The 14,322-nt window shown below is 47.0% G+C and overlaps 1 protein-coding gene and 1 long non-coding RNA gene across 7 annotated transcripts in view; one reads left to right on the forward strand and one right to left on the reverse strand.

Annotated features, from left to right (window-relative positions):
* Nucleotides 1-14,322, forward strand: part of FMO5 (flavin containing dimethylaniline monoxygenase 5) — a 54,288-nt gene that overhangs the window by 15,325 nt on the left and 24,641 nt on the right. The window contains exons 4-7 of one of the 6 annotated variants that reach the window (XM_070076653.1): nt 531-708; nt 4,629-4,813; nt 5,608-5,786; nt 13,322-13,510. In XM_070076653.1, coding sequence (XP_069932754.1) covers nt 5,652-5,786; nt 13,322-13,510 — 324 coding nt within the window. In that variant the 5' untranslated portion in view covers nt 531-708; nt 4,629-4,813; nt 5,608-5,651. 6 annotated transcript variants of the gene reach the window in all.
* The window catches only part of LOC138850555 (uncharacterized), a 42,909-nt gene continuing 29,333 nt past the window's right edge, over nt 747-14,322 (reverse strand). Inside the window, exon 2 of the long non-coding RNA XR_011390481.1 lies at nt 747-1,035. This is a non-coding gene — a long non-coding RNA (uncharacterized lncRNA). The remainder of the gene's footprint in view (nt 1,036-14,322) is intronic.

Below are 14,322 nucleotides of genomic sequence, written 5' to 3' on the forward strand. Positions count from 1 at the left end.
ACAAGTAAAAAGATCATATTCCAGCAGAAAAGTACCTAAGGGATATATGCAGTAAAAGTAAAAAAATTAAAAGATGTTCAACTTCACTGACATAAAGGAAATTTTTAAAAAGTCACAAAATTGGGGCCAGCGCTGGCATAGTAGCCTACTCCTGCGGTGCTGACATCCATATGGGCACCACTTCGTGTTCTGGCTGCTCCTCTTCTGATCCAGCTCTCTGCTATAGCCTAGGAAAGCAGTAGAAGATGGCCCAAGTGCTTGGGTTCCTGCACCCATGTGGGAAACCTAGAAGAAGCTCCTGGCTTTGGATCAGCACAGTTCTGGCCATTGTGGCCATTTGTGGAGAGAACCAGCAGGTGGAGGATCTCTCTCTCTCTCTCTGTAACTCTCCCTCTCAAATAAATAAATAAATAAATAAATAAATAAATCTTTTTAAAAAGTCACAAAACCATTACTTTATAGGGGATTTTCCTCCTTCTTTAAAAAATGATGTTTTTAAGTCTTATCAGGGGTGTACTTTCTGTCTCCAGTTGTCCTTGAAACTCACGAAGAGCGGCATCTTTCCTCTGCCCTGTGTTGTGTGAGCAGGGCTGCCTGACTCAGGATGCCAGCCAAGTCAGCGGACTGCTGGGAGGCGCCCCAGAGAGTGGCTTGCTGTCCAACAAACCCCTACAACCCCATCTGCTGTGAGTGCTTACCATGTCTGAGGTAATTACCTATGGCTGCTGTAATAAATTACCACACACTTAGAGATTTTAACCCATGCAAGTTTATTCCCTTACATTTTGGGAGATCAAAAGTCCAAAGCAAATTTCTCTGGGTCAGAATCACCATCTGCAGCCCTCTAATCCCTCCAGAGCCTCTGGGGAGAAGCTGGTTTCATTTTTGGCAATTTCCACCTGCTAGGGCTGCATTCTTTGGCTCCTAGACTCTTCTTCCATCTTCAACGCCAGCAGCAAAGCATCTCGCTTCAGTTGTTCACCTGGCTTCAATCTCTACCGTCAAATCTTCCTCACCTTTCCTCTTTTTTTATGCCTGTATTTTAATTTTATTATTAATTAATTTATATGCAAGGCATATAAGACATACACACACACACACACACACACACAGCTCTCATATGCTGGTTCCCCATCCAAATGCCCTCACTCAATGGCCATGCTGGGCCACCTCACCTTTTATCTTACAAGGATCCTTGCAATTACCCTGGGCCCACTCAGATAATCCAGGATAATCTCTCTATCTCAAAATCTTAACTTCATCACATCTGCAAAGTCCCTTTTGTCAGATAAAATAAATCTCACAGATTGTGTGGATTCAGACATGGATATCTGGCAGCTATGTTTTCAGCCTACCACAGCATCTATGATTTATCTCTTTAGCTTTGGATACAAATTTCCCCTCCCTCTTCTCTGCCTATCAAAGTGCCTAGCATGCAGCAGGCATAGAACAGATGCTGTGCTGTAAGTGACTCATGCACTAATCAGAATCGACTGATTAAATCTTCACTATCAAGACCAACACCCCTCCAAATGTTAATTCAGCAAAATACACTTCTCACTCCTGTCATGATTTAGTGCTTGGCAGCTCTCCTTCAAACAAAATCCAACCCTTTCTATTTTTTAAAGATTTATTTATTTATTTATTTATTTATTTATTTGAAAGTCAGAGTTACACAAAGAGAGGAGAGGCGGCGAGGGTGGGGAGGTGTCTTCCATCTGCTAGTTCACTTTCCAATTGGCTGCAACCGCCCGAGCTGTGCCGATCCGAAGCTAGAAGCTGGGAGCTTCTTCTAGGTCTCCCACATGGGTGCAGGGGCCCAAGGACTTGGGCCATCTTCTACTGCTTTCCCAAGCCATAGCAGAGAGCTGGATCAGAAGTGGAGCAGCCAGGACTCAAACCGGCCCCCATATAGGATGCGGGCTCTGCAGGCGGTGGCTTTACCCACTACACCATAGCGACAGCTCCCAACCCATTCTATCTTATAATACCATCTTCAAAGAAATGGCCTTCAAAGGAAAAAGGCAAAATTTAGATTTAAGAGAAAGATTTAGGAAATAGTATAGTATCTGAGTAGAGGCATCAAAAACCCCTCAGGGGGGGCGGCGCTGTGGCATAGTGGGTAAAGCCTCTGCCTCTGACCCAAGCATCATACATGGGCACCGATTCCAGTCCCAGTTGCTCTACTTTTTTTTTTTTTTTTTTTTTTGACAGGCAGAGTGGACAGTGAGAGAGAGAGAGAAAGGTCTTCCTTTGCCGTTGGTTCACCCTCCAATGGCCGCCGCAGCCGGCGCACCACACTGATCCGAAGGCAAGAGCCAGGTGCTTATCCTGGTCTCCCACGCAGGTGCAGGGCCCAAGGACCTTGGCCATCCTCCACTGCACTCCTGGGCCATAGCGGAGAGCTGGCCTGGAAGAGGGGCAGCCGGGACAGAATCCGGCACCCTGACCGGGACTAGAACCCGGTGTGCTGGCGCCACTAGGTGGAGGTTGCTCTACTTCTGATCCGGCTCCCTGCTAACATACCTGGAAAAGCAGTAGAAGATGGCCCAAGTACATGGACCTCTGCACCTGCGTGGGAGACTAGGAAGAAGGTCCTGGCTCCTGGCTCAGCCTGGCCCAGCCCCAGTCATGGTGGCCATTTGGGGAGTAAACCAGTGGATGGAAAACATTTCTCTCTCTCTCTCTGTAACTCTGCCTCTCAGATAAATATATAAATTTTAAATAGTTGCAGGTCCAGAGATTAAGGACTAGGGCTGCTAAATTGCTGTCAATAAGTGACTATACAAAGTCCAAAGTAGCAGTTGTGTCTCATGTAAAGTCCAAGATGGGCAGAATCCATTTAGAACACCTAGTCTTTAGGGATGGAATCTGGTGGTGACCTACAAGCTCCCAAAGGCCCTCTGCTAATCCACATTCCAGGCTCCTGGAAGGAAGAAAGGCAGCAAGGCCGGGACAAGACCTTCCCCTTTCAGCAGGTTAACAGAAACTGTCCACAGTGAGAACGCTGTCATACGGCTGTGCGTGGCTGCAGGGAGAACTGGGAAATGCAGTTCCTATGTGGGCAGCCCCATCTGTGTCTGCCATCCTTCTAGCTGCTAAAATTCTGTGTGTATTCTTTGGGTCTCCTCACCTTTCCCCCAAAGAAGACAACCCCAAATCTCATCCAGACGGTTCACCCAGCTCCATGTCTCTGGGTGATGTGCCATCATCTCTCTCTCTGATTCAGATGTGGCTCCTAGGGTTCAGAGACTCCAACATCCACTACACCATGGTATAATGGAAGCAGGATGACTGATCCTTGGGCCCTTCTGCTGCTACAGGTCTTGGGGAGGAGTAGAATAAGATCATGTTTCTGAAATCTAAAAGGAGAGACTTTTAGATAACTGCATACAGACACACGCACACACACACATGCACACAAAAGAACCTTCGATTTTCTTCCCATGAGAAAGCAGTACTAGACAGAAGGAAACCTATGTGGTGACAGAAGGCATTCTCTTCTGCAATCTCAGAGGACACTAAGTAAATTTTTGAAGTAAAGTGAAAAGAAAATCCAGAGCAAAACTGAGCGACACATTTCTTTCTTTTTAAGAAGAACTATGTAATTAAGTCATCTTGCCGTGGTTATTGAGAGATTAGTGATGCTTTGATAAATAATGCCTTTGACAAACTAATCAACTAGTAAAAACTTTATTTTTTCCTGGGGAGGAAAATGTATTTTTATCCTTGAGCCTCCTTCCTTTCATTCTCCCACTGGGAGATGTTGCTGCCACGTGTTCTCCACTGTGTGTGTTTACTATAATTTCATGGAATTCAAATCTTACATGGGGCAGAAATCTTTCTGATAGAGTTAAACGATTCCCCAAGCTAAAGACCTATTTTTAATTCATTTATTTTTATTTGAAACACAGAGGGATTTCCCATCTTCTGGTTCACTCCGTAAATGCCAGCAATAGCCAGGAGGGGCCAGCCTTAAAGCAAGAAGCCAGAAACTCAGCCTGGGCCTCTCCTAGGGGTGGCAGGGGCCCCATTTCTTGAGCTGTCGCTTGTTGCCTCCCAGGGTACATAATAGCAGGAAGATGGATTCGGGAGGCAGGGCTTGGACTCAAACCCAAGCACTCTGATGTGGGATGTGGACCTCCTGACTGGTGTGTCAACTGCAGGGCCAGCAACACACCTGTTCCCCTCACACATTCATCTTTACATGTCTCTTAGGGTAGTCACAATAAGGGACGCTAAGGGCAGTTCCACTAAAACACTGACCAATACATGAGCCTAGACAAAGAGAAAAGGGGTGCAACGGAGAGAAGAGAAATGGAAGATGAGAGTTGTGGCCAACTTAGTCAAACTACCAGGATGCAGGAGCAGTGTGTGTAGCGATCGATGTAGGAACAGACTGCCCGGATTGCATGCCTTCCTTTCCACCTGCTCACTGTGTGAGCTTCAGTAGGTTACTTAGCTTCTCTGTGCCTGTATTTTCCAAATGCAAACTCAGGGTGATCATAGTGCTTAATCTCATGGGGTTGTTGAGATGATTACAGGGATTGATTTGCAAGAAGCTTTTTGAACCTTACAACGTAAGCCCTGATAAAACACTGACCATTGACCACTTTGTCGAAACCCAGGCCTGGCACTGGCTGGCACGGAACCCGCTTGAGAAGAGTTGACGCAGGCAGTGGTAGAACATGAACGTGGAACATCGCCTGGCAGAGTCACAACCTGTGCCCTGTACAGCACCTGCCATCTCTCAAAATAGAACACTGACCCAGTGTGTGGAGTCCAACATCTGCTACACTGGCCGTCCTACGAGGTTTTCTATTAGAATATCTTGTTTGCATTTTAGAAGCGAATATTGTGGCAGAGAAGAGGCATGCTTCTGTTCCTGCAATCTGTCTGTGTTTCTTTCTCTTCCAGTAAACTGTTGAACTCCCGCAAGCAGGAAACAGCGCATTCCTCGCTGTTCCCCAGCACCCGGCCCAGTTCAACCTGGGGTGTAGGCCCTTCGCTGTCACCTGTCCTAACATCCCTAAGCACTTGGAGCCAGGCTTGTTTACCACTTTAAGGCACAACCCAGGAAGTCCTCGGCGGACGCGGGGCGCCGGGCGGGATGCAGCCGGGGCGCCGCGCTGTGTCGGACGAGGGTCGGTCAGCTTGCGGCCCCAGCGGCGGAGAATCGGCGACTTTGCGCGTGTCACTTCTGCCTGAAGGTTTCATTCCAGTGAAAAAAGCGAGGGTGGGCGGGCCGTTGGCCGAGAGGCGGTGGAGCGGGAAGCCCCGCCCCGCGCGCCCGGGCTGTAGTCTGTGCTAGGTTGCTTGTATTTCCCCGATCGCAGCTCGAAGTCACAGCATCCGGCGGCTCGCAGCGGCGGGACATCGCGGAGCTTCGGTAAGGGCCAGTGCGCGGCGCGGCGCCGCCTCCCGAGCTGGGCTCCGTGCGGGCGCTCGGCCGTCCGATCCCAGGCGGGGCGGCTGCCGCGGGACGGCCGGGTCGGGCTTCCTGGGAGGCTCCTCTCCCTGTGGCCTCGAAGTGGATGCCTTGGCCGAGGTCTTCCTTGAAGCGTGTGGGTTGATGCATGCTCTCCTTCTTTTGCTGTTTTTCTTTAGGACTAGTGACTTCCACGCAAGACAGGCGACGCTGCCGGGAGACCATGGCCGGGAAAAGAGTGGCGGTGATTGGGGCGGGAGCGAGCGGGCTGGCTTGCATCAAGTGCTGCCTGGAAGAGGGCTTGGAGCCCGTCTGCTTCGAAAGGACCGACGACATCGGAGGTCTGTGGAGGTTCCAGGTACACCTCCCTGCAGCGAGGAGCGGGAGAATGCCCCCGGTGTCAGGGAGTGTGCTGGGCCGACGCGAGTGCACCTTGCCCGAACTCAGCCTGTAGACAGACAGACAGACGTCTTCTCAAAGCCACCCCTCGGGTTTCCTGCAGGTTCCTCTTTCCCTAGACTGCAGCAAAATGGGCACTCTCTGCTTCTCTCCTGATTGCCATTGAGTTTTGCTGCTATCCAGAAGAGAACAAACTAGGAATAACAAAGTAACAAACACTGGCAAACAGGGGCTGGGTCATTCGGAGTGGCTGCTTCCCGTCTGTGTCAGTAAGAGGCCAGTGTGCTGGAACTGTCTGGCCAATTTCCCTTTTCAATTTTCTCTAACATGGCTTGTCTGTTCATCACACACACACACACACACACACACACACACTCCTGTTCATCTTAAGTACTTCTTTGACAGGCTTAGTCCTCTAGTAGAATATAAAGTCTGGAAGCCTTGTTTTGAACTTTCCCCTCGAGAAGTCCAGTCCAGTGTCCTCTCTCTCTGAAAGGGGGCAGAGGACACCTGTAACTGGATTTTTTTTTTTTTTGGCCTTGCATATACTCAGTCATAAAATTTAATTGTTTTGATAAACATATCCAGCCCTGGAACTCTCTAATAGTATTAAAAGATAAGCTACTTATATGATAGTTAAGCTTATTTTTTAAAAAAGATTTTATTTGAAAGGCAAAGTTCCAGAGACAGGGGAAAAGAGACAGTCCGGCGCCACGGCTCACTAGACTAATCCTCCGCCTTGCGGTGCCGGCACACTGGCTTCTAGTCCCGGTTGGGGCACCGGATTCTGTCCCGGTTGCCCCTCTTCCAGGCCAGCTCTCTGCTGTGGCCCGGGAGTGCAGTGGAGGATGGCCCAAGTGCTTGGGCCCTGCACCCCATGGGAGACCAGCATAAGTACCTGGCTCCTGCCATCGGATCAGCGCGGTGCACCGGCCGCAGCGGCCATTGGAGGGTGAACCAACGGCAAAGGAAGACCTTTCTCTCTGTCTCTCTCTCTCTCATTGTCCACTCTGCCTGTCAAAAAAAAGAGACAGACAGACAGATCTTCCATCCGCTGGTTCATTCCCCAAGGGGTGGCAACGGCCAGGGCTGAGTCATGCTGAAACCAGGAGCTTCATCTGGGTCTCCCACATGGGTGCCAAGGGTCCAAACAGTTGGGCCATCTTCTGCTGCTTTTCCCATGCTATTAGCGGAAATCTGGACACAGAAAGATGGATTGGAAGTGCAGCAATCAGGACACAAACTGGCACCCATATGGGATGCTGACATCTCAGGCGATGGCTTTACCTGCTACAATACAACATCAGCCCCTAGTTAAGCTTTTAAATGCCAAAGAATATAATCACCTTTATTGTCCTCCAAACTGGCATGCATTGGGCTTGCTTAAAAGCTGATTTTTCTCAACCACTAAATTGTATCGAGGTGTCTCAGATGCGATTTCATTTTCATTAATACTAACTGTTGATTGGCTACTTAAAAGTGGCTCTATAGTATTCTTTAAAAAAAAAAATAAGGTTATCTATTTATTTAAAAAGCAGTTAGAGAGAGAGAGAGGTCTTCCATCTGCTGGTTTACTACCCGAATGGCAGCAACAGCCAAGGCTGGGCCAGAGTGAAGCCAGGAGCTTCATCTGGGTCACCCACGTGGGTGCAGGGGCCCAAACACCTGGGACAGCTTCCACTGCTTTCCCAGGCACATTAGCAGAACTGGATCAGAAATGGAGCATCTCACATAGGATGCCAGCATCACAGCAGGGCTTAACTGGCTATGCCACAGTGCCGGCCCCTATATAGTAGTATTTAAAAAAAATATATTTATTTGTTTGAAAGAGTTACGCAGAGAGAGATATATCTCCCATCCGCTCGTTCACTCTCCAATTGGCCGCAATGGCCGGAGCTGTGCCAGTCTGAAGCCAGGAGCTTCTTCTAGGTCTCCTATGTGGGTACAGGAGCACAAGGAATTGGGCCATCGTCCAGTGCTTTCCCAGACCATAGCAGAGAGCTGGATCAGAAGTGGAGCAGCTTGGACTCGAATTGGTGTCCTTACGGGATGCTGGCACTACAGACAGTGGCTTTACCAATTATGCCACAGCACCAGCCCTGTAGTATTCTTTAATTTAACAGAAGCACAGTCTTTTTGCATCTGGGACTCTGTTTTGGGACTATTTGACAATAGTCTTTATTCAGATCCCTGTAGTAGACTCCTATGGTTTATCATGATCAGTATTGGCCAAAGGCTGAATCGCATGTTAATTAGTTTCAGTATCAGGAGAGATTCTACCCTTGAAATCCAGCCGCAATGTAGAGTAGAGGTTAAGAGTACAGTCCTTGGCTGGCACCGGGCTCAACAGGCTAATTCTCCGCCTGCGGCGCCGGCACCACAGGTTCTAGTCCCGGTCGGGGCGCCAGGTTCTGTCCCAGTTGCTCCTCTTCCAGTCCAGCTCTCTGCTGTGGCCCGGGAGGGCAGTGGAGGATGGCCCAAGTGCTTGGGCTCTGCACCCACATCGGAGACTAGGAAGTGCACCTGGCTCCTGGCTTCAGATCAGTGCGGTGCGCCGGCCATTGGTGGGTGAACCAACGGAAAAGGAAGACCTTTCTCTCTCTCTCACTTTCACTCTGCCTGTCAAAAAAAAAAAAAAAAAAAAAAGAGTACAGTCCTGGATTTGCAATCCTAGGTCTGTCATCTACAAGCTGTGTAACCTTGGGCAAATCATTATGCCTCTCTAGATTTCTGTAAATAAATGATGATGGCAGTGACTTATTACAGTGTCATCAGCACAGAATTTCAAGCCACTTGTGATTCAATATGCCTACAGTGGTTCCTGCACATTTGGTGTCTCCGCCAAGTAGCCTAGCAGGTTTGGCAGTTACTGTACTGGCATGAAATCAGTTGAAGATAGGAGGAGGTTGGAAGGGTGTACATCATCCTGCCTAATTATCAGGTTTCTGGAGCTTTTCTTTTTCTTTTTTTCCTCTCCAAAATAGTATAAATTTATTCTCTGCTAAAGACTTGACTTGGATTTTCTTTTTTTTTTTTTAAAGATTTATTTTTTTGAAAGGCAGAGTTACAGAGAGAGAGATATGCAGAGAGATCTTCCATCCAATGGTTCCTTCCCCAAATGGCCACAACAGCCAGAACTGGGCCAGGGTGAAGCCAGAAGCCAGGAGCCTCATCTGGGTCTTGCATTTGGGTGCAGGAGCCCAAGTACTTGGGCCATCTTCTGCTGCTTTCCCAGGCACATTAACAGGGAGCTGGATCAGAAGTGGAGCTGCCAGGACTTGAACCAGCACCCATATGGGATGCTGGTACTGCACGCGGAGGCTTAACCCACTGCACCTTATTTTTCTTTCTGATTATCTTCTTGTCAAAAATTTCAACACCTTATAAATTTGTGCCTTGAAAACAAATGAGCTGTGTTTTTAACATAGTGCTGTGACCTCTGTTAAGACAGATGTCACCTGTGTGATTCAATATTTTATTTCCAGAGCCAGATATGATGTCTGCACGTAGCAGGTTCCTGGTATGTTCAGTAAGTGAATCTGTGAGAAACATCCTGTCTGAGGCTGCTCAGAGTGTGTTATGGAGGTGAACACCTTCATTCTCCCATTTTCCACAGCTGTGGCACCCGAAGTTTTAAAGCACCCATTATTCAGACTAAACATTTTTACATGCTGATGGCAGCTTCCTTGGGAATGTTCTCTACTATCTATTTCTTTACCACTCCTTTACTTATTATTTGGAGTCCTGCTCTTCCTCTTCCCAAGCTTTTCATATACAGGAATGGCCCATTCCATCCCATTGCCATGGGGGGCCAGGAAGACACCCGGGCTTCCATGTTCTCTTTCTTGTGACAGGTCCCTGGGATTCAGTGTGTATGATTCTCAGATACTTATCTATCACTTGTATTTTCCTCTTTTCCTATTCTGTCTGCCAAACAGGCATATTTTATTAGATGCCACTGTTTTTCTTTCCTTATCTTTATTCCTCTTTCTCTGCTCTACCTGCCAGACAGGCATTAGCCTGCACTTGTTATTACTGAATGCTACCAGTAACTGTATAGATTACTGTAGCCTTGTATAGATTAGTCAAGACATTAATTTCAATTAATTCTTTATCTGTTCCCTCACTCAAGATCAAGCTTATGGTGGCAAGTGGGTGCTAATGTTATATGTATCAGCTTGAATTTCATTCCCCCAAATTACTTTAATGAATGAAGTAGCTTGAAAGTGATAAACCTGGGGCTAGTGTTGTGCACAGCAGGTTAAGCTGCCTCATGTGACACGCATCCCACGTTGGAGTGCCTGTTTGAGTCGTGGCTGCTCCGCCTCTGATTCACCTCTGATCAGCTTCCCGGGGATGTGCCTGGGAAGGCAGTGGATGATTGCTCAAGGGCTTGAATCCTTGCCAACTGTGTGAGGGAACTAGATGGGGTTCCTGGCTCCTGGCTTCAGCCTGGCCCACCGCTGGCTGTGGAGGCCATCTTAGGAGTGAACCAACAGATGAAAGATTTCTTCCTTTCTCCCCCTGTCTCTGTCTCTATGTTTCTCCATCTCTCTCCCTGTCATTCTGCCTTCCAGCTATAAATAAATCTTTTAAAAATGATAAACTTTTATGACATTTTGAGAATTTAATAAGTACTTAATACTGGAAAAAATTTTTTAATATTCCTCAGTCAATCTGGGTTTCTTTTTAAATCCTAAAGTGTACCTAATCAGTGTTCCCCAGCTTGCATACGCCCATGAAACACCAGAAATTTAGCTAAAATGTACATTCTGATTCATTAATCTGGGATGGTGCCACAATTCTGCATTTCTAACAAGCCCCAGGGCATGTTGATGCTGCTGATCAGATAACTAGATTCACATAATGAAGTTTCAAATTATATGTATCACATAAAAAAGAATAAGGATACAACATAATGTAAAATGTGGCATATTTAACAAATGTTAGTTTAAATATTAAATTAAATAGTAAACATCCTCTTACTTTAAATCCGCGAATTTTGTAACTAACTCTTCCTCCCTCCACCAAAAACTAGAGGGAAAAAAGAATAGAACAACAAATGGATGCAAAAACACTTAACAGAACAATAGTTCTACATTTTGGCTGCGCTTTGAAGAATCAGCTGGAGAATTTTAACAAATATGTCATCAATCTATATCCATGAGTTTATGATTTTATTGGCCTGAGGCTCCAATAAGTTAGCTCTCTGCTTGGATGTTTTCTAATGCATAACCCACGTGAAGGACCTTCGCCCCATAGCCTCTACCCTAGATTTCCCAGGTCAGAAATGAGGATGACAGTGCAGTCTTAAAGCAAAGTCAATATCAGTTTATTGAGTAAAGGCTTTTGGACCTCAGATTATGTTAGATAAAGTAGAGACTTAAATACATAAAAGAACTTCCCAACACTGCCCTCAGGTGTTTGGCAGTCTAGCTAGGGATGGATCAGAAAGGGCTTTGTAACTTAGTGGGATAAACTCTGGCGCTGTAAGCGCTCCTGTGCTCTGTCGAACCTCCTACACATTCTCAAACCTGTCCACACATTGGACAAGGAGCAATTAACACAGGGTCTGATGGGTGTAGCCCGGGCACTGGTATTTTTTAAAGCCTCCAGATGATTCTAGTGTGCAGACAAGGTTGTGTATAACAGTTCAACGAGTATCTGTGCATGAGATTCTGAGAGTCTGACACGGGAACAGAAGGCCCACTGAAGGGGAGTCATTTTCCTCTTTTCTTCTGTCCTTACCAATGCCTCTAATTCCTTTAGCTCCAGTTACCCCCACCCTCATCCCCTGCTCCCCCTTTCCTTGCATGAACTTCACTCATATGTGTGAGCCTTGTGTCTATGCAGAAAATGCGACCCTGGTGCGAACTTTGTAGAGGGCAGATTTATTCATTGGTGGCAGGAAATTGTAAACTTCAAGAGGAGACCCAAAGCTGAGCCAGTGCTGCTCTGCTCCCTCTCTGTAAAGCTGAGGGTTAACACTGTGGCACAATGGGTTAACGCCCTGGACTGAAGTGCCAGCATCCCATATGGGCGCTGGTTCGAGACCCGGCTGCTCCACTTCCAATCCAGCTCTCTGCTATGACCTGGGAGAGCAGTGGAAGATGGTTCAAGTCCTTGGGCCTCTGCACCCACGTGGGAAACCTAGAAGAAGTTCCAGGCTCCTGGCTTCAGATCGGCGCAGCTCTGGCTGTTGTGGCCAACTGGGGAATGAACTAGTGGATGGAAGACCTCTCTCTCTCTGCCTCTCCTCTCTCTGTGTAATTCTTTCAAATAAATAAATAAAATCTTAAAAAAAAAAAAAAGAAAGAAACACCCTACCTGGGATCCAATCAGGTGGTTGTGGGCACTTGAAGACTTTTGTTGACACAAGATAATATTTTGTTGTGCCAGCAACTGGAAAAAGGAGTACAAATAACTGAGTAATGTTTAAGAGCTGTAATTAATTTCATTCAATGACCCCAACAAACCTGCTGTGGAGAATGTGAGAACTCCCTACACTCAACAGTGAACCTTTGGAAGACAGGGACAGGTGTGTATTCTTCAGGAACTAACACAGTCTTTTATTACAGAGGAACTTTAAAAACACCTGTTCAATGAATGAAATAAAATTTACAAGTTAAGAATGTGCCTCTTCTCCCCCAACTCTAGATGCTTCTTAATTCCAAAATGTCTCTGCTGTTTCTTAATTTGTTTTTAGAAATGTGCTTATGTTTATTTATTTTGAAAGACACAGCTATATATAGAGAGAGAGACTGAAAGAGATAGAGAGAGGAATCTTCTGTCTGCTGGTTCACTCCCCAAATAGCTGTAACAACTGGAAGTTGAGCGAGGCGTAAACCAGGAACCAGAAACTCCATCTGGGTCTCCCACGTGGGTGGCAGGGACCCAAGCTCAGGCACATTAGCAGGGAGTTGGATCAGAAGTGGAGCAGTGGGGCTTGAACTGGCACTTCAGTATGGAATTCTGGTGTTGCAGTGGTGGCTTAACTCCCTGTGCTACCATTTTGGCTGCTAAGTCCCTATTTAAAAGACTGCCACTCCGCTGGGCAGCTGTCCTCTAGAATCTCGGGTGATTGCAATCAGATGACAGCTGAGACTGGACTCTGACGTGGCCTCTGCGTTCATGTGTTTGGATCTTCAGCTGGGGTAGCTAGGATTTCTGGAGACCGCTGCACCTCTCTCACAGACACTGTCTTCATGTGGCTAGGCTGGGCTGCCTCACAGCGTGGTCGTCTCAGGGTAGCTGGAATTCTTCCAGGGCTGCTGGCTTTCACGACAGCGTGAGGTTTCTAAGACTCCCAACCAGACACTACCAGATTCGATGGGAAGGAGCTGTATAAGGGCACAAATCCTGGAAGATGTGTAGGGGTGTGTGCCTGTATTTTGTTTTAATTGGCTTTTCTTCCAGCAAACTTTTTCCAATGTTTATTGAGTATCCGTAAGTCATGAAGTTCATTCTCAAGTTCCTGCGGCTTCTTCACTGCAGGAAAGTCCCGACGAAGGAAGGGCCAGTATCTACAAATCCGTGATCATCAACACCTCCAAGGAGATGATGTGCTTCAGTGACTACCCCATCCCGGATCATTTTCCTAACTTCATGCACAACTCCCAGGTCCTGGAGTACTTCAGGATGTACGCCAAAGAATTTGGTCTTCTGAAGTATATTCAGTTTAAGGTAGGGAGTCTTGTGGGTATCTTTATGTTTGGAGTTGTCAAGTCAATGAATGACGTGGCTTTATGTAATAGTGCTTACATCTAGGGATTGACTTGATACGCACACATATTTGTTCTATCCAGGCAGAGATGCCCCTCTGGCCTCTCAGGATCTTACAAAATATTCACAGAAAGGCCTGTCTTTCACGTGGCTGCAGATACAGGAAGCCATCTGCCAGCGTGTCTTCACTGCCTTCATCTCACACTGTAGTGTTTGATTGCAAGGAAACAGATTCGGGGAAATGTTTCCCCAGTGGTGGAACAGGACTGATAGGGGTGGGAACTTTAAAACAGTTTGTTCACTACTGCTTAACCTTTTTGTACTTTGTGAAGTACTTTCCAACACATTATATCCATGCAATCACCACAGTAACCCGGTGAAGTAACTATTGGGAAGTCATTGATAAAGTGAAGACATGAACTCTGATGTAGAAGGAACAACACTGAACTGGAGAACCGAAGTCTGAATTCTGGTCTCTGGTTTACCATTCACTATGGACAAGCAAATTAGACAAGCACATTCTTTAGCTTCAGTTGGTCTTAGTTTCCTTGTTTGTAAAATAAGCTTGTACTAGATCATTTCCTGCTCTACAATCTTCCATGAGTTTTCTGTGATTTCTTTCCCTGGCCACAGCAGAGAGCTGGCCTGGAAGAGGGGCAACCGGGACAGAATCCGGCGCCCCAACCGGGACTAGAACCCGGTGTGCCGGCGCCGCTAGGCGGAGGATTAGCCTAGTGAGCCGCAGCGCCGGCCCGTTTTCTGTGATTTCTAAT

Source organism: Oryctolagus cuniculus, chromosome 7 (assembly GCF_964237555.1).
Source record: "Oryctolagus cuniculus chromosome 7, mOryCun1.1, whole genome shotgun sequence".
Classification (NCBI taxonomy): domain Eukaryota; kingdom Metazoa; phylum Chordata; class Mammalia; order Lagomorpha; family Leporidae; genus Oryctolagus; species Oryctolagus cuniculus.